The sequence below is a fragment of the Crocuta crocuta genome, unplaced genomic scaffold, assembly GCF_008692635.1.
Source record: "Crocuta crocuta isolate KB4526 unplaced genomic scaffold, BGI_CrCroc_1.0 scaffold72, whole genome shotgun sequence".
NCBI lineage: Eukaryota > Metazoa > Chordata > Mammalia > Carnivora > Hyaenidae > Crocuta > Crocuta crocuta.
Genome location: NW_027529427.1, coordinates 9,798,419 through 9,824,413, shown reverse-complemented (window position 1 = coordinate 9,824,413; position 25,995 = coordinate 9,798,419). Strand labels below are relative to the sequence as shown.

General features: G+C 43.1%; 2 protein-coding genes across 2 annotated transcripts in view; both read right to left on the bottom strand.

The window, feature by feature from the left end:
* Positions 1-874, bottom strand: part of TUBA8 (tubulin alpha 8) — a 19,949-nt gene extending 19,075 nt beyond the window's left edge. Inside the window, exon 1 of the mRNA XM_077759281.1 lies at positions 781-874. Coding sequence (XP_077615407.1) covers positions 781-783 — 3 coding nt within the window. The 5' untranslated portion in view covers positions 784-874. The remainder of the gene's footprint in view (positions 1-780) is intronic.
* A 13,221-nt stretch (positions 875-14,095) lies between these two features.
* On the bottom strand, positions 14,096-25,393 carry PEX26 (peroxisomal biogenesis factor 26). The gene is made up of 6 exons (XM_077759282.1): positions 25,216-25,393; positions 24,724-25,019; positions 22,964-23,104; positions 22,199-22,494; positions 20,420-20,566; positions 14,096-17,056 (listed from the first exon to the last, which is right to left on the bottom strand). Exons 2-6 carry the CDS (start codon positions 24,936-24,938, stop codon positions 16,959-16,961), a joined length of 897 nt encoding a protein of 298 aa, XP_077615408.1. The 5' UTR covers positions 24,939-25,019; positions 25,216-25,393; the 3' UTR covers positions 14,096-16,958.
* Positions 25,394-25,995: the final 602 nt, after the last annotated feature.

Genomic DNA, 25,995 nt, shown 5'->3' with positions numbered 1-25,995 from the left:
AAAGACCCACTCCTACAAGTAAGATCTGCATATGCAAAAGGAGGTAGATCTGGGGGAGGGAGAAGGGAGCCGCTGCTGAGCCCCTAACCATGATAGTAAAGAAAAAGAGAAGCCTGAGCCCCCTGGCCTTCCCGAGGGAGACTTCTGTGTCCCAAAGTCCTTCTGACTTTGACCGCTGGAAAAACTGGGGAGTTGGCATGGGTGCCCAATGTCTGGGAAGCTGAGCGAGTTCAAGTTTAAGTGCCCTAAACCCAAGCAAATGTCCAGAGACGAATAAGGAAAACGACCTGAAGCCCGGGGAGACTGTGACGTCCTAAGTCCTCTGTCACATTCTGGGGCTCTGTCACATTTGATTGGGTTCGGGACCTGACTGCACCCACTCCCCTAGCCGCCCGTGCCCAGCCCACCCATCTGGAGTCCCTGAACTGTCTCCTACTTAGCCCACTCTAGTCCCTGAGCTGTCTAGGGATCCCTCAGAATCTCACCTCTTCTGCTCCGGCTTCCCATGTCCACCCTCTCCTCACCTGTGTGCAAATGTCCCTTAGGTCCCTTTGAGGGGCGACTTGTCCCAGGTCTCTATATCTAGTGTACCGACACCGGCTGCCCTCCGCCGGAGGGTACGGACCCCCGCGACCCTGAGCTGACACCCCAGGGGACTTCAAGCTTTGCAGATCCAAAGCGATGGATCCGTTAGCCTCCGCGTAGATATGGCTCTCGGCTGGGTGCCAGGCCTGCGCCCCAGATCCCCGGCCTGCGGCCCCAGGCCCTGGAAAAGCTCACCATCGCGGCTGCTCTCCTCGCCCGCTTGCCTCCCAGCTGGGCCTGCCCACCCCAACTGCTCCAGATACGGCCGCCTCCGCTGTTGTGACACACCGGGTGGGAGGGGGCCAGGGACAGACATGCTGGGCCAGCAGCTGCCCTGCAGCATCACAGTGCCCAAGGAGGGGAGGGACCGGGCAGGTCACAATTGCTCCTCCCCACCCACCCGGGGCTCAAATCTCCGGGCACCCGCGGTGGCCCCGCCCCGCCTCACGGTCCAGCCTCCGCTGGGTGGAGCGCAGCGCTCTGGGAATAGGGAGGCTGGGTTCCTAGAGGCTCCAGGCGGACGCAGCCCTATTACCAAAGCGCACTCCTACACTCTGTGAGATTGGCCATTATAATTCCAGCTGCTTAGGAAAGAAATGTAAACGTGCTACCAGACAAATGTTCATTCATCATCCCCCAAACTTTCATTCTCTTCCTGCTGCCAAACACCAGCTGCCAGGAAGGACTGACCCAGGCAGGCAAGGCACCTGGTTGGGATTTAGTTGACTGAGGTCAGGGCTCATTGATTGGAAGGAGGAAGAGCTCCAAGCTCAGCTCTGCTGCTTATGTGCCTGTGCTTGAGCAAGTTGTTGAGCCTCTGCTCTGGTAACCTGTTTCTAGCTGCATCATAGCCTAGGTGGTCACTGGAGAATTAGATGAGATAACATACACAAAGCCATAAAGCTCCTGGTACCCAGCAGGTGCTCAATACTAAAGCTGCTTCTGTTTCTACTGCTCTGTTTTTGTACACCACTCCTATACCATTATTTTCAAATCTCTTTCTTGATCCATTTATTATTACTCCTTCTTCCTACTTTTAAGCCCAGAATGTACAAAATGATATCAGGGCACCGGCTGCCTCTTAGCCATTGTGGCCTTTTGGTGATCACAATGACGTTGAAGAGCAGATTTCCCCTCCTCTCTAGATGGAGAGGGCTGGGGGCAACTGGGTCTGGCCTTGGTAGGAGCCCCTCTCTTTATACTTCAGATTTTGGCCACATTATTAAACCATCCACTTCCCCAGCAGAGGTCAGTCGCTGCTGAAATATGAAACCCACTCTCCCATCCCACTTTTCTCAGGCACCTGACCACCAACCATCAAGTCACTCCAAGCAAATTTATGGCTTTTCTGGAAGAAATGAGCTGCTTTGACCAGAGTACTAAATTTCACTCACAGATACATACAGTACTTATTAAATTATGAGTTGAACTATTGTCTGTCTTATAAGATCTAAAAACTGACAATCATGATTAAGCTAACTCCCAAGCACATGGTAAATGCTCAATAAAGGATGACTATAAGTAACTATATATTTCTTTTTCTCCCAAATTCCTATAGCATATTCCATTACTTCTTCTGTTACATTTATCCCTTTCTACTTTGGATTCTAGATATGTGTGAGTGTGCATGTGTTTAAACATTCCTACAAATAGGAACACCTTAAAGGCAGGGGTTGTGTTATCCTCCCCATCAAAAGTAGCTAGTTGGGTGTATCAAAGATGCTCAATAAACATTGCTGAATAAATTGATTTTTCAAGTTCCCTTTGTGAAACAGCAAATGTGTCATGAATAGGTTCTTAATGACTCAATATAAAAATGATAATGACAATACTAGTGATTACATTGGCAATTTATTGCTTTTCATTATGATGATGCCTTTTGAAATCCATCATCTTTCCCTTTATTGGGTTGGGCTGGAGGAAGCCATGACTACTCTATAAACACTGGATTGTGTTCCCCAATTCCTATGTTGAAGCCCTAGTCCCCGCTGTGGCTGTATTTGGAGACAAGGCCTTTAGGGAGGTAATTAAAGTTAAATAAAGTCATTAAAAGTGGGGCCCTACACCAATAGAACTGGTATCCTTATAGGAAGAGGAAGAGACATCGGAAGTGCACGTGCACTGAGGAAGGCCATGTGAGGACACAAAAAGGAGGCTGTATGTAAGAAAAGAAGCCTTCCAGAAACTGAACCTGCTGGACCTTAGTCTTGGATTTCTAGACTCCAGAGCTGTGAGAAAGTTTATTTCTGTTAAGTTACCCAGTGTGTGATATTTTGCTATGGCAGCTGGAGCAAACTAAGACAGTGACCTTAGAGTCTTTGGAATTAAAAAAAAAAAAAATGCCTGCTTCCTTTTGGTTTTTAAGTCTGCTGTCTTAATTACTTGACTTGTGGCAACCCAGATCTCATTGATACTTTCCCATCTCACTTCCATCCTACGCCTTAGCCCTGAGTAAAAGTTTGAAAAGAAGGAAGGACATATTTTTTTAGTCCCTGTGATGATAATTATGTGTCAACTTTACTGGGTCAACTTTTTTTTGTCAACTTTACAAGATTCCCAGATATTTGGTCAGACATTACCCTAGGTGTGTCTGTGAGGGTATTTCTGAATGAGATTAAATGTGAGTCAGTAGACTGAGTAAAGCAGACTGCACTTGATAACGTGGTAGCTTTCAGCCAATCAGCTGAAGACTTGAATAGACTAGAAAGGCTGAGTAAGAGAGAATGGCTACCTACCTGACTGCTAAGCTGGGACATCAGCCTCCTGCCCTTGGACTAAAACTACTCCATCAGCTCTCCTGGCTTCCAGCTTACTGACTGCAGATCTTGGGACTTGTGAGCTCCCATAATCACGTGAGCCAATTCTTTAAGTAAATGCTTTTCTTTTTCTCTCTCTCTTTCTGTGTGTGTGTGTCTCAAAATGATAACAACAGTACTCATGATTATATTTATATTTACATTTATGAGAAAACAAGCTCCTACTCAGCATATTTAGGCTTGGTAAAGAAATTACTTCACATTCCAGTTACTATGTGTGAGTGTATTTTGTCTTGCATGAATTTTGGGGCTGTGAAGTCACATTCTTAAATATAATCATTGTAATAGTCTAATGGAGTTGAGCCACATCCATTTGAAAAGGACGTAAGGTAAGGTTAGAAATGTTAACTCAGGGGCACCTGGGTGGCTCAGTTGGTTAAGCGTCCGACTTTGGCTCAGGTCACAATCTCAGTTTGTGGTTTCGAGCTCCGTGTTGGGCTCTGTGCTGACAGGTCGGAGCCTGGAGCCTGCTTTGGATTCTATGTCTCCTCTCTCTGCTTGCCCCACCCCCCCCACCACTTGTGCTCTGTCTCTCAAAAAAATAAATAAATGTAAAAAAAAAAAAGTAATGTTAACTCAACCCTGATCAAAACTGTTAAGAGGGGAGTTCTATTGTTAGTTTCCTGAGGAACCTCCACACTGTTTTCCAGAGGGGCTGTACCAGTTTACATTCCCACCAACAGTGTAGGAGGGTGCCCATTTCTCCACATCCTCGCCAGCATCTAGAGTTCTCTGATTTGCTCANGGGAGGGGGGGATGGGCATGGAGGAGGACACTTGTGGGGATGAGCACTGAGTGTTATGTGGAAACTAATTTGACAATAAACTATTAAAAAAAAAAAACTGTTAAGAGGGTAGAGTGGGAGTTTGTACTCAGAGAATCTGGCACCAGAGGCTAAACTCAAATATTTAATTACTACTATAAATTGGAACAGGAAGGGCAGACTATGGGTAGAGAGGGCTTCTCCTCATTCTCTTAGCTTAGACTTTGAGAGTCCACATATCTAGGTTGGTATTCCCAGGGGTGTGTATTAAAGATAGAGTTTCCCATGTGGAAGGAGACTAGGAGCTGGAAAAAGATCTGTTAATTTCCAGGCACCTACATTGCTGTAAGCCTGTGAATATCTGAGAGCAGACTAGTCTATAATCAGATTATCTAGATTTAGGTACTCACCACATTTATTTAACTTTATCACCTAGCCTTAAGTACTCTCACATATATATTAATATTCCAAGCTTGTTTCTCATATACTGCCAGGCACTATGGGCAGAAGGATGGGCATCCTTGGCCCTTTGAGGTCTGCATGGTTGTGGTCATAATCATCAAGAGACCATCAAGAAGGTGAGACAGGACAAATTTAGAGTCACACAATTCAGTTTACCCTTCTCCCAGGCAAGACTCCTTTCAAAACCAACCTTAGGGAATCTGGGTTGTATTGTTTAAGCAACATTTTCCTAGTGGCCCTGATTCTTCCCCTGCTTACACTCCTCCCAACAGGTTGATGCCAAAAAATGGCACCTTTCAGAGCATCATCTCCATAACTTTAGCTTTAATCTCTCTCTTTTTTAAAAAATATTTTTATTTATTTCTAGGAGAGAGAGAGAGAAACAGCGTGAGCAGGGGAGGGTCAGAGAGAGAGGGAGACACAGACTCTGAAATAAGCTCCAGGCTCTGAGCTGGCAGTCAGCACAGAGCCTGACGTGGGGCTCAAACCCACGAAACGCGAGATCATGACCTAAGTGAAAGTCGGACGCTCAACCGACTAAGCCACCCAGGCGCCCCAGCTTTAATCTCTCTTAAACTCACCTCCCCTGGGAGTGGGAAGCCCTTTAGGCTAACATCAGTCAGCTACATAGAATTCAGCAGAAAGATGAGACAGTGAGAATGAGAGGCACTTACTCCTGGGGGTAAAAGATGGACTACCAAAGTGCAAAGAACACTGGGGAACTAAGAAAAAACTCATCTCCCTGACAAACTGGCTCAAGCTGATTAGAGGCCAATGCTGAGGCCCTTACCCTCATTACATCTAAGTCTCTTACAGCTCAGGTAACCATCTTCTGCAGCTGCCAGCCCCTAAAAAAGCATCAACAGATCTGTGTGGAGCAAAGTGGCACCGTAAGAAAGATTAGGTGATTGGGGCCTTATCTTCTCTCTGAGGCCTTGGGATTCTGTATAAGTTAATTCTTCACTTCTTAGATATTTGCCTCCTGTTGGACACTGAAACAATTAGTTGAATTATCTCTTTTTTTTATGTCCAGTTATTTCTTTTTATTAATTTAATGATTTTATTCATTTTTTATTTTTAAAAATATAATTTATTGTCAAATTGCCAAACATACAGTGTGTTCTTGGTTTTGGGGGTAGATTTCTGTGGTTTATGGCTTACATACAACACCTGGTGCTCATCACAACATGTTCCCTCCTCAATGCCCATCACCCATTTTTCCCTCTCCCCCAGGCCCCCATCAAACCTCAGTTTGTTCTCTGTATTTAAGAGTCTCCTATGGTTTGCCTCCCCCTCTGTTTGTAACTATTTTTTTCCTATTCCTTTCCCCCATGATCTTCTGTTAAGTTCCTTAAGTTTCACATATGAGTGAAAACATGTGATATTTTTCTCTGACTTCTTCACTTAGCATAATACCCTCCAGTTCCATCCACGTTACTGCAAATGGCAGGATTTCATTCTTTCTCATTGCCAAATAGTATTCCATTGTATATATAAACCACATCTTCTTTATCCATTCATCAGTTGATGGACATTTAGGGTCTTTCCATAATTTGGCTATTGTTGAAAGTGCTGCTATAAACATTGGGGCACATGTGCCCCTATGAATCAGCACTCCTGTATCCTTTGGATAAATTCCCAGTAGTGCTATTCCAGGGTCATAGGGGAGTTCTATTTTTAATTTTTTGAAGAACCTCCACACTATTTTTCAGAGCCACTACACCAGTTTGCATTCCTATGAACAGTGCAAGAGGGTTCTTGTTTCTCCACATCCTCGTCAGCATCTGTTGTTTCCTGATCTGTTAATTTTAGCCACTCTGACCAGTCTGAGGTGGTATCTCAGTGTGGTTTTTATTTGTATTTCCCTGATGATGAGTGACATTGAGCATCTTTTCATGTATCTGTGGGCCATCTGGATGTCTTCTTTGGAAAAGTGTCTATTCATGTCTTCTGCCCATTTCTTTACTGGATTATTTTTTTGGGGGGTGTGGAGTTTGGTAAGTTCTTTATAGATTTTGGATACTAGCCCTTTATCTGATATGTCATTTGCAACTATCTTTTCCCATTCTGTCAGTTGCCTTTTAATTTTGTTGATTGTTTCCTTTGCGGTGCAGAAGCTTTTTATCTTGATGAGGTCCCTATAGTTCATTTTTGCTTTTAATTCCCTTGCCTATGGAGATGTGTTGCATAAGAAACTGCTGCAGCTGATGTCAAAGAGGTTGTTGCCTACTTTCTCCTCTAAGGTTTTGATGGTTTCCTGTCTCACAATTAGGTCTTTCATCCATTTTTAGTTTTTTTTTGTGTATGGTGTAAGAAAGTGGTCTAGTTTCATTCTTCTGCATGTTGCTGTACAGCACCATTTGCTAAAGAGACTGTCTTTTTTTCCCCTGGTACTCTCCTGCTGGCCATACATTTGTGGGTCCAATTCTGGGTTCTCTATTCTATTCTATTCCATTGGTCTCTGTGTCTTTGTGCCAATACTATACTGTTTTGATTATTACAGCTTTGTAGTAGAGGCTAAAGTCTGGGATGGTGATGCCTCCCGCTTTGGCTTTCTTCTTCAATATTATGTTGGCTATTCAGAGTCTTTTGTGATTCCATACAAATTTTAGGATTGTTTGTTCTAGCTTTCAGAAGAATGCTGGTGCAATTTTGATTGGGATTGCATTGAATGTGTAGATTGCTTTGGATAGTATTGACATTTTAACAATATTTATTCTTCCAATCCATGAGCATGGAATGTTTTTCCATTTCTTTGTGTCTCCTTCAATTTCCTTCATAAGTTTTCTATAGTTTTCACCATATGGATCTCTTATATCTTTGGTTTGGTTTATTCCTAGGTATTTTATGGTTTTTTGTGCAATTGTGAATGGGATTAGTTTCTTGATTTCTCTTCCTGTTGCTTCATTATTGGTGCATAGAAATGCAGCCAATTTCTGTACATTGATTTTTGTACCCTGTGACTTTGCTGAATTCATGGATCAGTTCTAGCAGCCTTTTGGTGGAGTCTTTGGAGTTTTTCATGTAGAGTTTTTCATGTAGCAAAAAGTGAAAGTTTGAGGGGAGCCTGGGTGGCTCAGTTGGTTGAGCTTCCGACTTCAGCTCAGGTCATGGTCTCGTGGTTCATGGGTTCGAGCCCTGTGTCGGGCTCTGTGCTGACAGCTAGCTCAGAGCCTGGAGCCTGCTTCAGATTCTGTGTCTCCCTCTCTCTAACCCTCCCCTGCTCTCTCTCTCTCTCTCAGAAACGAATAAAAACATTTTTTAAGTGAAAGTTTGACTTCATCTTTGCCAATTCTGAAGCCTCTTATTTCATTTTGTTGTTTGATTGCTGGTGCTAGGACTTCCAACACTGTTAAACCACAGTGGTGAGAGTGGACATCCCTGTCGTGTTCCTGATCTCAGGGGAAAAGCTCTCAGTTTTTCCCCCAATGAGGATGATGTTAGCTGTGGGATTTTCATATATGGCTTTTATGTTGTGTAGGTATGTTCCTTCTATCCTGACTTTCTTGAGGGTTTTTATTAAGAAGGGATGCTATATTTTGTCAAATGCTTTTTCTGCACATATTGACAGGATCACATGGTTCTTATCTTTTCTTTTATTAATGTGATGTTTCACATTGATTTGTGAATACTGAAACATCCCTATAACCCAGGAATGAATCCCACTTGATCATGGTGAATAATTCTTTTTATATGCTATTGAATTTGATTTGCTAGTATCTTGCTGAGAAATTCTGCATCCATGTTCATCAGGGATATTGGCCTATAATTCTCCTTTTTTGTGGGGTCTCTGTCTGGTTTGGGAATCAAGGTAATGCTGGCTTCATAGAATGAGTCCAGAAGCTTTCCTTCCATTTTTACTTTTTGGAATAGCTTGAGAAAGACAGGGATTAATTCTGCTTTAAATGTGTGGTAGAATTTTCCTGGAAAGCCATCTTGCCCAGGACTCTTATTTGTTGGGAGATTTTTGATAACTGATTCAATTTCTTCACTAGTTATGGGTCTGTTCAAATTTTCTATTTCTTCCTGTTTGAGTTTTAGTAGTGTGTGGAAGTTTAGGAATTTGTCCATTTCTTCCAGTTGTCCAGTTTGTTGGCATATCATTTTTCATAGAATTCTCTGATAATTGTTTTGTATTTCTGAGGGATTAGTTGTGATAACTCCATTTTCATTTGTGGTTTTATCTATTTGGGTCCTCTATCTCTCTCTCTCTCTCTTTTTTTTTTTTTTTTGAGATGTCTGGCTAGGGGGTTATCACTTTTGTTTATTTTTTCAAAAAACCAGCTCTTAGTTTCATTGATCTGTTCTACTGTTTTTGGTGGGGGAGGGATTCTATATTGTTTATTTCTGCTCTGATCTTTATCATTTCTCTTCTTCCGCTAGCCTTGAGGTTTCTTTGCTGTTCTGCTGATAGTTCCTTTAGGTGTGCTGTTAGATTTTGTATTGGAGATTTTCCTTGTTTCTTGAGATAGGCCTGGATTGCAATATATTTTCCTCTTAAGACTGCCTATGCTGCATCCCAAACTGTTTGGATGGTCGTGTTTTCATTTCCATTTGTTTACATATATTTTTAATTTCTTCTTTAATTGCCTGGTTGGTCATTCATTCTTTAGTAGAATGTTCTTTAGCCTCCATGCATTTGAAGGTTTCCCAAACTTTTCCTGTGGTTGATTTTACATTTCATAGCATTGTGATCTGAAAATGTGCCTGGAATGATCTCAGTTCTTTTATATTTATCAAGTGCTGTTTTGTGACCCAGTATGTAATCTATCTTGGAGCATGTTCTATGTGCACTCAAGAAGAATATGTATTCTGCTGCTTTAGAATGAAAAGCTCTGAGGACATCTGTCAAGTCCATCTGGTCCAATGTATCATTCAGGGCCATTGTTTCTTGATTTTCTGCCTAGATGACCTGTCCATTGCTCTAAGGGCAGTATTAAAGTCCTCTGCAATTACCGCATTCTTATCAATAAGATTGCTTATGTTTGTGATTGTTTTTATATATTTGGGTGCTACCAAATTGGATGCATAAGCATTTATAATTGTTAGCTCTTCTTGTGGATAGACCCCATAATTATGATATAATGTCCTTCTTCATCTCTTGTTTCAGCCTTTAGTTTAAAATCTAGTTTGTCTGATAGAAGTATGGCTACTCCAGCTTTCTTTTGACTTCCTGTAACATGATAGATGCTTCTCCATCCCCTCACTTTCAATCTGAAGGTGTTCGCAGGTCTAAAATGGGTCTCTTATAGACAGCAAATAGTTGGGTCTTGTTTTTTTTTAATCTATTTTGATACCCTATGTCTTTCAATTGGAGCATTTAGTGCATTTACATTCAGTGTTATTACTGAAAGACATGGATTTAGAGTCATTGTGTTATCTATAGGTTTCATGTTTGTTGTGATGTCTCTCGTCCTTTGTAGTCTTTCAACACTCCACTCACAGAGTCCCCCTTAGGATCTCCTGTAGGGCTGGTTTAGTGGTGATGAACTCCTTGGGTTTTTGTTTGTCTGGAAAAACTGTTATCTCTCCTTCTATTCTGATGGGTACTAAAAAGAGTACTTGTGATGAGCACTGAGTTTTGTATATAAGTGATGAGTCACTGAATTCTACTCCTGAAACCAATGTTGTACTGTATTTTAGCTAAAATTTAAAAAAATTAATAAATAAAGAAGAAGAAGAAGAAAATACTAATTCAAAAAGATATATGTACCCCTGTGCTTATTGCAGCGTTATTTACAATAGCCAAGATATGGAAGCAACCCACGTATCCATCAATAGATGAATGGATAAAAGAAGTCATGGCATATACATAGATATACATATATATGTATGTATGTATATATAATGGAATATTACTCAGCCATAAAAAGGAATGAAATCTGCCATTTGTGACAACATGAATGTACCTAGACTGATTTTATTTATCTGTGGAATCTAAAAAAAAAACCCAAATGAATAAACATACAAAAAGCAGAAAGAGACTGATAAATACAGAGCCTCATATGAGCCTCAAACTGAGAAACTGGGAGATCATGACCTGAGCCGAAACCAAGAGTCAGATGCTTAACTGACTGAGCCACCCAGAAGCCCCTATTTCAAATATATTAACTTATTTTAATAAAAAGACTTAACCATCCTATTTCATAATATTAAATATTATGTAGCATTTCCAAGAGTCTATTCCATGTATGTCACTTTATACTTTTCAAAGTTTTCATAGACTTTTGCCCACTTGACACAAAGTATTGTAAAGAAAATAAGGCAGGTAATTTTTATCGCCATCTTTGAAGTGAGAAAATTGTGACCCAAGATTAAGTGATTTTTGCAAAGTTATAGAGCAAGTTAGTAGCAGAGCCAGGACCAAAACCAGCCTACTCCTATTTCCAAAGGTCCACATTATAACATATTTATCTCCCTCAAAATCATTCTACTTCTTAGAAAAATAAAAACAAGGAATAAAACAGACTATATAACATACTATTGTATTTTTAAAAAAGGAAAAATAGGATCTACATCCATATTTTTTTTATATATGTACAAAGAAATGCTAGAAGAAGAAACAAACAAAAAAAAAACAAATAGCAGTGGCCAGTACTTGGGAGAGGAAGTAACTTGCTGGATATAGAAATAGAAGGCTCTTCACATTAAAGTCTTTTCATAGTTTTTAAAAAATTATATGACTGTCCTGCATATTCAGAAAATTAAATGTGTTCTTAAATGAACATGTTTAAAAAAAAAAAAAAAGGTTTGGCATTTCTTTAACTGGTTAGAGTCACCTGGAAAGCCTAGTTAGCTCCTGAGCTGAGAATGAAGAATCAGGGGAGGCTACCTGTTTTGCGGTTTGATATATGAAAGATACTGGTTTCTAACACTACTGATTCTCGCCTCCCACATCTCACACTTAATGAATGGAAACAATATGAATAACTAGCACCTGCTCACTATATGCCATGAACTTTTTAAGTGTTCATACTTGTTAGCATCATTTAATCCTCACAACAAACCTATTGTTACCCATAAATACTATTATTACCCTCATTTTACAGGTGAAGGAAGTAAGGCACAAGAAAGACAGTTTGCCCAAGATCAAAGATGGTAAACCAAGATACGAACACGGGTATTATGGCCCCAGGGTCCACACTCTCAAACACCATCCCACACTGCTTCTCACTTATACAGCAAAATTATTTCATTGGGTTTAAGCATTGTTTTTCAAAACTAAACAAGAAAACAAAACAATTAAAAAAATGCCTTGTAAAAATCCATGTGTTTCCTGGGAAGATTAATGGGGCATGTCTTTTAGTCATTGTCTTTAACTCTGAAACAGCTAATTGTCACCTAGGAAACCATGAAATCCACAAATGGGACACAGCAGTAATGAGTACTAAGAGGGGAGGGAGTAGGATCCTCAGACTGTTCCAGAGCAATGGGTACCTGCTGGGAGGAGGCTGCTATCCACAGTCAGAGACCAAATGCTCAGGGAGATTTGGAATGGGTAGGGTGGCTCTTTTAGTGTAACAAGCCAATTTTAGCAGCTTTCCAGCTTGGCAATGGATCAGGAAGGGTGAGCAAAACTCTCAGACAACACTTCGAAAGGGATCAAAGACAAAGTGGCTTCCTTTCAGAGAAGCAGCTCATTCCTTGGGATCCACCTGAAGCTGCTGGTAACCAAGAGCTTGGCATATCCAAATAAGTCATCTGATAAAACCACCACAAGCGTGTAATTATATCTACACTGAAGGATACCCGCCAGGCTGTCTTTGTCATCACTGGTACAGTTGAAAAGGAATACCTCCCGCTCTTTCCCTTTGCAGTGAGCTGAGCAATGATACTGCTAAAACAGATGGCAAAGCCCTGTGTCCTTTCTTCTCTTTCTACATCCACCTCCACCCTTCAGTCCTGATGCTTGCCTTTCTGCTCACCTTCTTTGCTACATCTATTTCTTCCTTCCTCTAATTCTCAAGACTGAATCCAAGTTTATTCAACAAATCTTTATATCATGGCCTCCTACCTGCATGGCCTCATTCTATGTGCCATAGGGGACATAAGAACATGAATTCTGGCCCAAGTCGGCCTCGGTTCAGATCCTATCTTTACCACTTAATAGCTAAGGGAAAATTGGATAAGTTACTTAACCCCTCTGTATCTGTTTTTGTCATCTCCAAAATAGAGATAATAGGGGTGCCTGGGTGGCTAAGTCAGTTAAGCATCCAACTTCAACTCAGGTCATGATCTCACAGTTTGTGAGTTCAAGCCCCACATCAGGCTCTGTGCTGACAGTGGGGAGCCTGCATGGGATTCTCTCTATCTGCCCCTCCCCTGCTCAGGCACTCTATCTCTCTCAAATAAATAAAGTTTTAAAAAGCGGGGGCGGGGGGAGCATAGGGGTTTTATACATTGTGATCCTATCACACAACGGAATCCTGAATCGCTAATGAGAATGAGGCAGCTCTATATGAGCTAATAAGGAACAATCATCCAAGATTAATTAATTTAAAAAATTTTTGGCACAGCATGTGTAGTCTGTGTATGCCATCACTGTATAAGAGAAAGAAAAGCTTAATATCAAAGATTACATGTAGAAATGTAAACAAACTGGCAACAGTGGTGGCCTCTGGGCAAGAAACCAGGAGTGGAAAAAAAGATATTTTTTTCATGAATATTCTTTCATTCCTTTTGAATTCTGTTCCATAAATACAAAACTTGAGTATCACTTTTAAATGGACTACATGTACACATGTGCAAATATATACATGCAAAAGAGTGGAATCACCTGCGCAAAGCTATGACATACCTCCTCACTCCCTTCTGAGCCCCTTTCCAGAAGAACAACAATTTGTTCAGCCCATCTACCTTCACCCCTGCAATTGCCCAGAGTAGCCCAATTTCATCTCTCTACCTCACCCCAACCTCCCCAGTCTCCTATTTGACCACAGAAGAGCATCACCCCCATTGCTACTCTCCTTAGAATCCCTAAATTATAAAATACCTGTTCTATGTTGTATTCTCTCAGAACCCAGGAAAACAAATCAACTAACTCCAGCTAAAGTTACCCTCCCCAGATGTATTTGCATATTAACAGTGAATTTCAGCCAGGGAGTGACTGATTTTACAGCAAGTAAAGCAGAATCACAGTGCAGTGAAAGGAACACCAAACTTGAGGTTCAGGAGACCTTGATCTTACTCAGGTTATGTGATTAGGGGCAAGTCACTTCACCTCTCTGCGTCTCAATTTCCTTAACTTAAAAAAAAGTGGGGTGAGGGAGACTATAAGAGATGATCTTTCCAGATTTAACACTGTAAAATCCCACCATACAATGCAGCTTCTCAGATTGCCATCCTCTCTGAACTTGATGTTTACTGTGTGTGTTCAACAGCACTGTCCGAAAGAAATTCAATGTGAGCCATATATGTCACTTTAAACTTTCCAGTAGCCCCACAAAAAGGTAAAAAGAAACAGCTGAAATTAATTTTAATAATATATTTTATTTAACCCAATATATTCAAAATATTATAATTTCAACATGCAATCAATACAAAAATTATTGAGTTTCCATTCTTTTTTAGTACTAAGTGTTCAAAATCGAGGTGAGTATTTTATATTTACAGAACATCTTCATTTGGGCCAGCCATATTTCAAGTGCTCAAAAGCCACATGTGGTTAATGGCTACTATATTGGACAGCACAGGTATAGGTCTAATAAGGAAGTCCTCCCTTCATTTCTGACCTCATTAAGCCCAAAATTGAAGACTGATACAATACAAGCCTCCATACTTAGAAAAGGTCAAAGTCATCAGAGCAGTTTTGGTTCCGAGTTCCTTGTCTGACTAGGAAGGTAGCTGGGGTTGGTTACCAGACAACATTGCAGAGTTCAGGACAAACATAAAACAGAGAACCAAGAAGCCTATAAGTAGAATAATAGGGAGATACTTCAGGGGACAGACAGAAAAATGAACTGGGCATAGTCAGGTCTTCTTTTTACTCACGGCTTTTACAATACAAAACACACTATCAGCACACAGACATTTTGTCATGGCATCTATCAGTTCATTAGTTTAAACAGCTCTGAATACTTCCAAATTCCCAGGTGCATAGCTAAGCAATGGGGAAACAGCTACCACTCACAAGAGTTCTTATTTGAGGCAGCGTGCCAAGCACTTGATAAGGAGGCTCTCATTTGCTCGGCCAAAAGTCCCTATCAGATAATAACTCACTAACAGACGAGGACACAGAGGCTGAGAAAGGATAAATCTTTCTAACAGTCACACACCTAGGGAGTGGTAGGGCAGGAATCCAAACTTGATTCTTAAACCCTGCAACAAGCCACACTCTCCAGCTTCAAAAAGCTCACAGTTACTGGAAGCAAGAGGGTTTCACAATTATAAGGCCATGGGGTCACTACCACAGAAAGGACATGAGATAGGGGCCTGGAAACAGAGGACATTGGTAACGGATTCCCAAAGGTAACCCTTGAGTAAGTCTAGAAAGTTGAGCTGGACCAAAGTGGGAGCTGGACCTTCCAAAGGGAACAGCAGGTGCAGACGTGTGAGGAAGCATGCAATGTTCAGAGACTTGTGACTGGCTCCACAGCTAGGGGGCAGCGTGAGTAAGGAACAGAGGCCCTGCATGAAAGAGGAGGTGTTAGCTAAAACTAGTGCATGAAGGGCTTTAAATTCCAGGAAGAATTTAAGAAGAAATCCCATGTGAGCCATGGGAAGCCATTAAAGAATGTTATCTAGGGTAAGAAAAGGGACCAGATTTTTATTTTAAGAAAGCATTCTAACAGAGAGCTCTCAAAGCTCACCTGTCTCCTCTCCTCTCCCTAAGGGTCTTAACTATTTAAAAGCTCAAATGTAAAAGCACAGATTTGTTTCCTACAGAGTGGGATCACACCCTAAGGATTTATCTCCCAAGGACCTGTGAGGTTTACTTAGTCCATCTATTTTACTAAAGAGAAGTTATTGACCTGGAACTTCTGAAAAGGAACCTATGGAAAACTATTAAACATGTCTCCTATGTTCCTGGCATCAACACTGCCCAGAGCCCCAGCAAGGAGTGGTTTGTTTGGCCTTCAGCCTCAGAACGGCTAGCCCCTGCCAGAAGCCTTTTATAATTCTGACAGCTTAGTAGTGTTTTACATTTACTTGCACAGACACACGTAAGATTGTTGCAGCCAGTGACAGAAAACACTGAAACATTTCAAATACTCAAAGGCTATGGCCCCAGTGCCTCCTCCCCCTAACAATGAATAAAATCGTTCATTGCCTTCAAAACCCATGTCTCCTTTCTGCCCAACTCCCTCCACATATCCTTTCCAGCTCACCTGATTACCCAGTTCCATTTTCAGCTCATCAGCCTCTGAGGCTGACCTACTTTTCAAGACCACATGAGCAGAAAAACTTCTACATTTTACAAACAATAAAATATAACTAGAACAACAGGACATAGAAAGGGTGGGGGACCAGCAGAGATCCAGGCAGAACCTGGTGAAACAGCAATCAAAGTCCAAAAATACTATTGCAGAGCAGGGGGAAGGAACCGACAGGAAGAAAGAGAGCACAGGAATGCTGAGTGTGTAATAGAGCAGGACTTGGCCACTGACAACCTGGAAAATTGAGCTGAGGCCCAAGAGACACCAAGGCAGGATCACTTTCCCCAGTGAGAAGAGCAGAGCAGCCGTACTTTGCTTTCCATAGTGACCTGGGTAGTTCTGGAAGCCATGTCCTGGTCTGAAAAGAGAGGCCCCAAGTAGCTTCAAGCCCACTGCAAAGCCATAGGAATAACTAGACCAGATCTGTGGAGAGGAGTATAGAGGAGAAGTAAAAGGCTCTCTCAGATCCTCATACTCTGCCTAAGTAAGGACCTGCCCTGTGAGGCAATTTCCAGAGGTAAGTTTTCCAAGGAAGTGTAAGGCCAAGGGTCATTCCATCAGCGTTCTCTGAACTTCCAGCTTTGTTAAAGCCCTGACCTGAAAAATCAACCCCTTGCCTTTGCCAAGAAGATGGAATATTTCATGGATACAGTATCCTTTCCCAAACGCCTCCTTTATGAGGGACCTCTGGATATAAGGGAATACTATTCTGGAGAATTTGAGCTCTCTGGCCCCACTTTCTTTCCACATTTCCTACTGACACCAGCCGAAGTTGGGTGTAAAGGGGAGAACATTCAGGTGGCAAAACACAGTTCACCATGCTGGATCAGCTCTTTCTAGAATTGGGCTGGCCCCACCCCTATGGGAACCTAGCCAGCAACAGGAATTAGGCTGCCATGGATGAGTTACTCTGCTTCTGTCACAGCAGACTTGGGCAGTGGTGAGGTTGCGGACCACTCAGTCATGGACAGGAAGCCGGCAGAGAGAAAATATGGCTTCCTGGATCCGATGGAAGAGCTGAGCCAGCTTGCAGAGGAAGGGCAATGACGGAGAGACTGCAGGGAAAAAGGAAGATTGCTGTCAATGTGAAGACCTCTACTTTCCTCCTCTTCCCTCAGCTTCAAGTCCCATCTCGGAAACTCCGCCAACTCTGGGAGGACGTCTGATCTTTTTAAAGCATATGTTGATGCTTAATGTTATTGGCTCCTCCCCCACCCCCCAACAATAAAGGGTTTCACTTTCTCTAAGATATATTATCTGGGAGACATTTTCTTCACTTGGATTTTTTTTTAATTTTTATGTCTGTTTTTTGAGAATGAGAGAGACAGGAGCGCAGCGCCAGGGGCAGAGAGAGGGGAGGGGCGGAGAGAGAGGCAGACTCAGAGCAGGCTCCAGGCTCTGAGCTGTCAGCACAGCTTGAACCATGGAAAGCGAGATCAAGACCTGAGCTGAAGTCCGACGCTTAACCAACTGAGCCACCCAGGTGTTCCATCACTTGGATTACTGAGATTTGCTGAGAAAAAGATCCAAACTTACTATGTTTTCATCTAACTTTCTGATACACGAAAACACTGGTGATGGTGGCTGCCTCTGGGAAGAGAGGTTTGAGAAGAGACTTCCACTACATTTCCTTTTTTGTACCTTCTCAACCTGGAGCCAAGTGATGGTATTACCTATTTTTATAATCAGTTAATTATATTGAAAATAAAGTATAATCTACCTCTTTGGAATTTGGGCTGAGTGGTTGGGTTTGTTTATCCTTATTTGGTAACTAATTTTTTTAACTGATTTTTTTCTTCTTAAAAAGAAAAATGTTATTTTCAAAGGAAGCTACTGACAGTCTCTTTATATCCTTCCTACAGAGTTCTAGCTGCAGCCTAGGCACGGCTTCTCCTCTCCTGCAGCAGCACCACTGCAATGAACCAGGAATGCCACTAGGGGTCAGGAGTGTCAGGCCACGGCACTCAGAGGAAGCTCCGAGCAGCCTTGGAACCAAGAAGCTCAAATTGCCTCCTGCTGTCCCCACTTACAGAGCAGGGAGCCTGGGTGGCTCACTCATTTGAGCCCGACTCTTGATTTCAACCGGGGTCCTGGGATCGGGCCCACATCCGGCCCCACTCAGGCTCTGCGCTGGGCATGAAGCCTGATTGGGATTCTTTCCCTCTGTTCCTCTCTTCCTCTCATTCTCTCTCTCTCTCATATAAAAATAAATGAATAAAAGAAAGAGAGCAGGACTATTAAGAACCATAAAAACAATGCTAAGGTTGTATCAAGTCTCTGGAACAAAAGAGAAAGTCAGAGGGTAGACAGGAATGAACACAAACTATCCTCAGCTTTCCTGAGAACTAACCAATGAATGACTTTCCTTAAGCAAACAGAGTTAGTCACAGGGAATTCTTGCTCAGTGTTCAGCAAAGTGAAAGCGAGAGTGAGAGACAGATAGCAGTGGAGGGGCAGAGAGAGAGAGAGAATCTTAAGCAGGGACTCGATCCTATGACCCTGGGATCAAGACCTGAGCCAAAACCAAGAGTCAGATGCTCAACCATCTAAGCAACCCAGGGATCCTGAAAAGGACAACTCTGAGCTATACAAAAAAGGCTCACTGAAGAAGAGAAAGGGAAATGGGGAAAATGGGGAAGACCTAAAGATTAAATCAAGAATGGGCAATTTTTTTTTTTTAATAGTTTATTGTCAAATTAGTTTCCACATAACACTCAGTGCTCATCCCCACAAGTGTCCTCCTCCATGCCCATCCCTCCCTCCCCCCACATCCATCAGTCCTCAGTTTTTGTCAGCATTCAAGAGTCTCTCATGGTTTGCTTCTCTCCCTTTCCCCCACCATTTCCGCCCTTCTTCTCCCCCTTGTTCCTCCGTCAAGTTCCTCCTAATCCTCCTATACGTGCAAACATATGATATTTGTCCTTCTCTGCCTGACTTATTTCGCTCAGCATAACACCCTCAAGGTCCATCCATGTTGCTACACATGGCCAGATTTCATTCTTTCTCATTGCCATGTAGTATTCCATGGTATAGATAAACCACATCTTCTTGATAAGAATGGGCAATTTTTTAAATAGACAATATTTGTGTGACCCTGGGCTAGTTACTTTTTTCTGTGGTTCTTCGGTTTCTCAACCAAGAAGAAAGAAAAAGAAAATGAAGGGGCTAGAATAAGGATTTCCAGTTTTCCCTGCAGTTTTGAAAGTTATAATTCTATAATTCTTAGAGTTATAACTCTTAAGTTTAAATTCATGAGGAGAGTACGGATTACATTATAACTCACATAAAGTAACACACAAAGAGAAAAATCTAAAAGAGTGAGCTCCTAATCTTTGGCCCAGCACTTAATTTTGAGGGATTAATCCTCAGGAAATAACCAGGGTTGTTCCCAAATAGCACTTAGAGAGTTTATCAGGCCTCACATTGGGCTCAGTGCTGGGCATGGAGCTTGTTTGGGATTATTTCCCTCTGTCCTCCTAGATCTCTCTAAAATTAAACAGATAGATAGATGAATGAATGAATGAATGAATGAATGAATGAATGAAAAAGAGCAGGACTTTTAAGAAAAAGCACCACAAAAAACAGAGTAAGATATCATCAAGGGGTGCCTGGGTGGCTCAGTTGGTTAAGAATCTGACTTTGGCTCAGGTCATGATTTCACAGTTTGTTGGTTCAAGCCCCGCATCAGGCTCTGTGCTGCTAGCTCAGAGCCTGGAGCCTGCTTCAGACATTGTGTCTCCCACTCTCTCTGCCTCTTCCCAAACTCACACATACACACACACTCTCTCTCTCAATAATATATAAACATTAAAAAAAAAAAAGAAATCGTCAAAATGTTCAACAATAGAGAATTGTTAACCAATTATGGAGGTTTATTGAAAGTCATGTTTTAAAGAGTATTTATAACCTGCAAAATTGCATCTATATCCATAAAGGAAAAGGCTGAAAGTATAGCCATTACAATAGCAAACTTTTACGTGATTTCTGTTTTCTTCTTTATACTTTTCCCCATTTTCTACATTTCCTAAAGTATATGTATATTTCATTTACAATTTAATACAATTTTTTAGATATGATGATTAGGAAAAAAAATTTTTTTTTAAATTCTGTGTTTCTAGTCAGAGTTCACCCCTGGATAAAGGAGATGACAATGAGTCAGTCAATATTCAAGGGTCAACAGAGTAGAGGCAATTTCCTCCATGAGGGATTGCTCTCATGGATTCCAGGGCTATTCTCTCCTGGGTGCATTGGGCTGGATCTCAATGAGGCCCAGCAATCCCTTCTCCCTATAGAAGAGACTCAGGGAGAAGTGGCCCAGGAGATACCTCCATCCCCATGAGGGCTCCCACAAGCCCAGCCCCTATTCAACTGTCCCTTCCCCAGGAAGGGCGGGAGGGAAGACCAGCTTCATCACTTACCTGGATCAAACCTTACCACCAAGAGGCAGAGGATCAAGGCAGCCAGGAGGCTCTTTTTGAAGGGCAGGGAAAAGAAGTGGTTCACTGTAGAATCCCAAAGCCGGCGGAGCAACATCAGTAGTGACAGGAACTTGTGGGAGAAGGAGCCTGGTCAGGGAGATAGAGCATAACTGCAGCATAAGTCACAGGAACCAGCTTTGCTGACTCTGAGCTTTGAGCTTGATTATGAGAGTTAAGCAAAAGGCAACAAGACTAGTTTACTCAAGTAATTCATAAAGCAGTATTGAAAGAAATTCTAAAAATTCCAAAAATGTTTGAGGACAGACTTTATCACTAGAATATCATCACCTTAGGAGAGACTTTGGACAGACAACACCTACTCAGCTGGGCAAACCTGGCATATTTCTTGTGTTTTTTTCAACAGACTCATTATTTTACACCTTTCTTTATATTCTGGCCTAAGATATGTACAGAGAGTTACACAGAGCAATAGTTTTTGATGATCACATTAATGCAAGCAAATGAAGTTCACTTAATACATATAGTGAAGAATTCAAAAGTCTTAGGTTGTAATATAAACATGAACACCATCAACCCAAGAACAAGTGGTGCCAAGTCCTGATAGAACACTCTGAACTTGCCAACAAACCCTTTTCCTAATCTTTCCTCCCCAGGAGATGGCGGGACAAAGGGTTTGGGTAGCCACAGCTCATTCTTGAAGCCAACAATCTGTTTGCAAAGAAGTGATTCTATCTCAGCAGGTTCATGTTCTTTTGCACACAAAGAAAAAACACTTTGGAGAACAGGATTACATTTAGCTGAAGAACTTTCATAGAAAAAAAAAAAAGGATCAGACTTATTCTATATGTACCAAAAGAAAACTCAAGGAACAGTGCCTAAAAACTACCAGAAAAAAAAACAAAAACAACCCTTAAATTCAGCATCAGGAAGAACTTCTCTACAGAACTGTTGACAGATGGAATAAGTTGCTTCTGAAGATAGTGGATTTTCTGTCCTTGTATACACTAGATGATCACTTGAGGAAAAGAAGATGGAAAGGATTCAAAGACCAGGGAAGGGTCTGGAGCAGAGGACTTTTAAAATCCCTTGTAAAAAAACAACCCCCATGCCCACACCCAACCCTTGTATGCTGAGCCAGATGCATGACGCTGAGTCTTAAAGTGGCTTTCCTGTAAAAGCCACCTTGTGAAACTGCACTCAAATGGGCAGAGGGGGCAGACATGCCCCTTCAGGGGGATGTCAATCATTGAAGGAGATACTCAAGAGATCTAGTGTAAAGGCAGACAGGAGACTAGGCAGTGGGGCCCAAGACGAAAATAAGTCATTTTTTATCTAAGTCAAGTTACCAAGTTATTGTGTCAGCTTATTTTTGTTTGGCTATCCCACAGCACACCTCAGCTGCATCTGTGTTTGGGCCAGTCTTTAAAGGAGGAATAACATTCCACTGAGGCCAGCATGATAGAGACAAGAGATCTAATGAAAGGACCCCAAGGAAAAGGTGGCTTTCAAGAAACAAGAGTTAAGGTTCTGAGACTCAGTGATACTTCCCTGTATGGAGACTCTCCTTCCACTGCCAAAACTACAGAGGGTCAGGGCTTGGCCTTTTAACCAAATCAACAGGTTTCCTATTCTGTGATTTAGGAGTTATTCATACAAGTAATTGCTCCCAAGCTCTCAGAAAAGTCATGATAAACCCCAAGGTCCAGGGGAAAGCTCACAACTCCACTCTACGGAGGTCACGGAAGGAGAATGTCCTACCTTCCTGGTTCAGCTTCTGAGCCTCCCCAGAGCCCAAGCGTTGGTGTTTCTGATGTTGCCTTGCTTTACTGATGGCCTGGAGTACGTCCAGCCGCTCTTCCTCACTGAAGCCTGCAGAGCTTGCCACCAGCTCCTCAGCCTCTGACAAGCAGCCCAGAGGTAGCAGCACCCGTTGCAGGTGAAGTTCTGCCAAGGCTCTGTATTCTGGAAGGTCCTGATTGTCTGGGTCTTGCAGCCAGGCACTGACCGCTTCCAGCACAGCTCCAGGCTCTTGCATTTTGCTGTATAAAAGAACACTGCAGCCCCAAATAATCCAATCCCCAAAAAAAGAACAGTCAGTGCTTCATGGTTGGTTGCCCTCTCATAAACCACTACATTCTCCCACTCAACCCCTTCTCTGTTGTCCTCCAGTCCTTCCCTAGGGGACGATGAGATTGGTAAGAATTAGGAATTCCTAGGAAGTAGCAAGAAGCTCCCTCAGCTCTGACATACTCCAGACATACTTCCCATCTCCTATTCCCCTCAACCCCCTCCTCCTCTTCTCCACCCAACTCCTGAATTCCCCCCTCTTCATCCTTTATCACTATGTTTTGAGGTCCCAAAAAAACCAAAAAACCAAAACAAAACCAAAAACCAGGGAAAGAATTAGATTTGGAGGAAAATGGTACAAAAGGGCAAAAGAAACGATATTAGACACTGATTCAGAAAAGGACATAAAAATCCTCTTCGTCCTGAACTAGAGAATGAGTCAGAGCAATGACCTACCATAGCTCCAGGACTTTGGGGGGTAGCTTCTCAGGAAGCTGGTAATACTGAAGAACCCAGGACAGGACTTCCCGCCACCGATTCATTTCTGCCAGGGCCTGGATCCCCACAACACACAGGGAACATTTCACCTCCAAGGAACTGTTGGCAGAAGAACCAATTCTGGTTTTAAGAAGTAGTTCCCCTCTGTTTCCATTCTCACCTCCACCCTGGGACTGTTCCTCCCCAGCTCCCAACTCAGCAGCCATCACTTCCACCCTCTCCATTAGTATTCAAATTCCAATTAGAACTTGGGGCACCTGTGTGGTTCAATCAGTTAAGCATCTGCCTCATGATTTCAGCTCAGGTCATGATCTCACGGTTTGTGAGATAAAGCCCTACATCAGGCTCTGTGCTTACAGAAGAGCCTGCTTGTGACTCTCTCTCTCCCTTTCTCTCTCTCCCCCCTTCCCTGTTCTCTCTCTCTCAAAAACAAATAAACTTTAAAAATCTTTTTTAAAAACTATAACTGGTCTCATGAGCCCCAACACAGAGAAAACTGCCCTTTCACCAGGACTTCAATGTTCCTGTAAACCTCCTGGAAGCAAAAAAAAAAAAAAATTAAAAAAAAAGGGGGGAGCGCCTCGGTGGCTCAGTCGGTTGGGCATCCAACTTCGGCTCAGGTCATGATCTCACGGTTTGTGGGTTCTAGCCCCGCATCAGGCTCTGTGTTGACAGCTAGCTCGGAGCCTGGAGCCTGCTTCGGATTCTGTGTCTCCCTCTCTCTCTGAACCTCCCCTGCTCATGCTGGCTGTCTCTCTCTCTCTCTCTCTCAGAAATAAATAAAGCATTAAAAAAAAATAATAAAAATAAAAAAAACCTCCTGGAAGCAAATCAACGGTTGCCTAACACACATCTTTGTATCTAGGTGAAATCAGGGAAGGGGAAAGGGACAATGTGTAGCACAGGTGCATGGATGGAAAGAGAGCTGGAGCTAAGAGTTTGCTTAGTGAAGAAATGGGTATGGAGCAATGTTTCTGTCCAAATGTAGGTACAGGCACTTCATAACTGGCCTGTTAGCACCACAAACTGAGCTACCTTCAGCCACCCGGAATAACAGCCTTCAGCATTTGCTGCAACAAGCCCCTACCCAATCCCCTGAAAAATGCCAGGGATCTCCAGTTAATCCTTCTCTGGGGTCACCTTTGACTATTCTAGCCACCACCTCCCCAGTGTAGCCTCTGTCAACATTATAATCCACAGATAAATTATGCCCTCCAGCAGAGGCTGAGAGCATTTGAAATAGCAATGCAGGATCAAGGTTTTCTCCAGATTGATTCTTTAATTCAACCAATCCTTCAACAGGACCAGAACACTACTCCCACTCGGAACTGCATTCCATTCATCAGCCAAGGTCAAGTGAACAGCTTGGGGGAGAGGACTGTATCTAAGAGAGGACTTCCACCACCTGCTCACTGAACCTGCTTACTGAAATAATTTAACGATACATTCTCTCTTCCCATCATGCCTTTCAACACTGGAAAAGGGAGCAAAGAATAGGCTGTGGGTTCTCACTAAGCTCTGTTGCACGACTTGGCCACTTCTTCCTCATTGTGCAGTTGCCTCAGTTTCCTCCTCTGGGCACACCAGCCTCTCAGAGAGGAACCACTAATGAAAGCAAGGTATAAGGCTCCTTGTGAGCAATCTGGGAAAGACAGAACTCCTAAGAGCTTTAGTCCCTCCCCAAGATCACCCGGAAATGAACCGAGCCCAGCACGTACGTGGCTGCATCAAGGGTGGCCAAGCTCGGCAAGGCGCGTTCACAGGCCTGCAGCGCCGCCCCGAAGTCCAGGTGCACAACTAAGAGGTCTGCCGCCTCCTCCAGCAGAACCACCGCTGCCGACGGGACTGGGGCAGCGCGCACAGGCTCACTGCTCCTCAGGGGCCCCCCGAGACCCCTAAGAGGGGCTGCAGGTGTCGAGGAGTCACTCTTCATAGCCAGCCGGGGCTTAGGGCCTGTCTCCTCAGACGTCAGTGTGGCAGTCTCTCCGGGGACTCCGGGATATCCCGAGTCGGCCTGGGAGAAAAGGGACAGTCCTCATGGCCTTGCCCACAACCCTTCCGGAGGCCGAGTCCTGGAGAAGAAAAAGTTAGTGGCCATATCTAAGCCAAAGGCTGGGCTGACTGGGCGGCTGCTCTAGCTCAAAACAGGCTGGCACATGGGGAACCAGTTTACACCACAGATTTGCAGAACAGCTGCATCCCTGCAATACCTGGCTCTAGCTTCTCTGGCCCCACGACATGTACTGACACCACCTTCGGCCCGGGGAGTGCCGTTCCACGTTCCTTTTTATCAATAGAGCCGCTCCCTGCAGGTGCGGGACAAGGACACGGACATCTTTCCGGATCTCGCGGCTCTCGCGACCGCCTGCAGACACAGGGCTTCCCGGCGGCGCGGAGGACTCTGGGAGCTGTAGTTCTCTGGCTCTAGCCCTCTTGATGCACATGGAGGAGTTTGGACTACAACTCCCGGCATGCCACATGCCACGCCCCAGAAACTGTCACAGTCCCCGGAGAAAACAAACCCGCACCGACGCTTTGGGAAATTACAAAGCAGAGGCTGTGTTGTGAGACGGGAAGCTCCCCTCACTAACCAGTTCCAGCAGAGGCCGGACAGAAGAAACTCCAGTAATGGAGGTGAAATGACACGTAGGCTTCTAATACTGAGGCTTGCTCCAGGAGTAACAATTCGAATATTAGTAAGCGGAGCGGGAAAAGCACTGAAAGGAAACAGAACTAGTCACTGTTCCTTCTATGTTCCGCTTTCCCAGGCATAGCTCACATCTATCCAATGCTTACAGAGATTAGCACTATGCTAAACGCTTTGCGTGCAATCGCATTTAATCCTTCCCTCAACCCTGGGAGTTAAGAACAACTATTATCCCCATTTAACAGGTGACATTGGAGATTATTTAAATAATTTGTTGAAGGTCACACAACGAGTAGGTGGAAAATACAAGTCAACAAGTCCCCTTTCGCTCAAAGGCATATCT

Excerpts from the sequence above, each read along its gene's own strand:
- PEX26 (XM_077759282.1), bottom strand. The coding sequence starts at position 24,938 with ATGAAGAGTGACTCCTCGACACCTGCAGCCCCTCTTAGGGGTCTCGGG. Across the intron at positions 23,105-24,723 it reads GCCACCCTTGATGCAGCCAC|TTCCTTGGAGGTGAAATGTT; the intron begins GTACGTGCTGGG and ends TTCTGCCAACAG. Across the intron at positions 20,567-22,198 it reads TCAGAAGCTGAACCAGGAAG|GCTCCTTCTCCCACAAGTTC; the intron begins GTAGGACATTCT and ends CTCCCTGACCAG.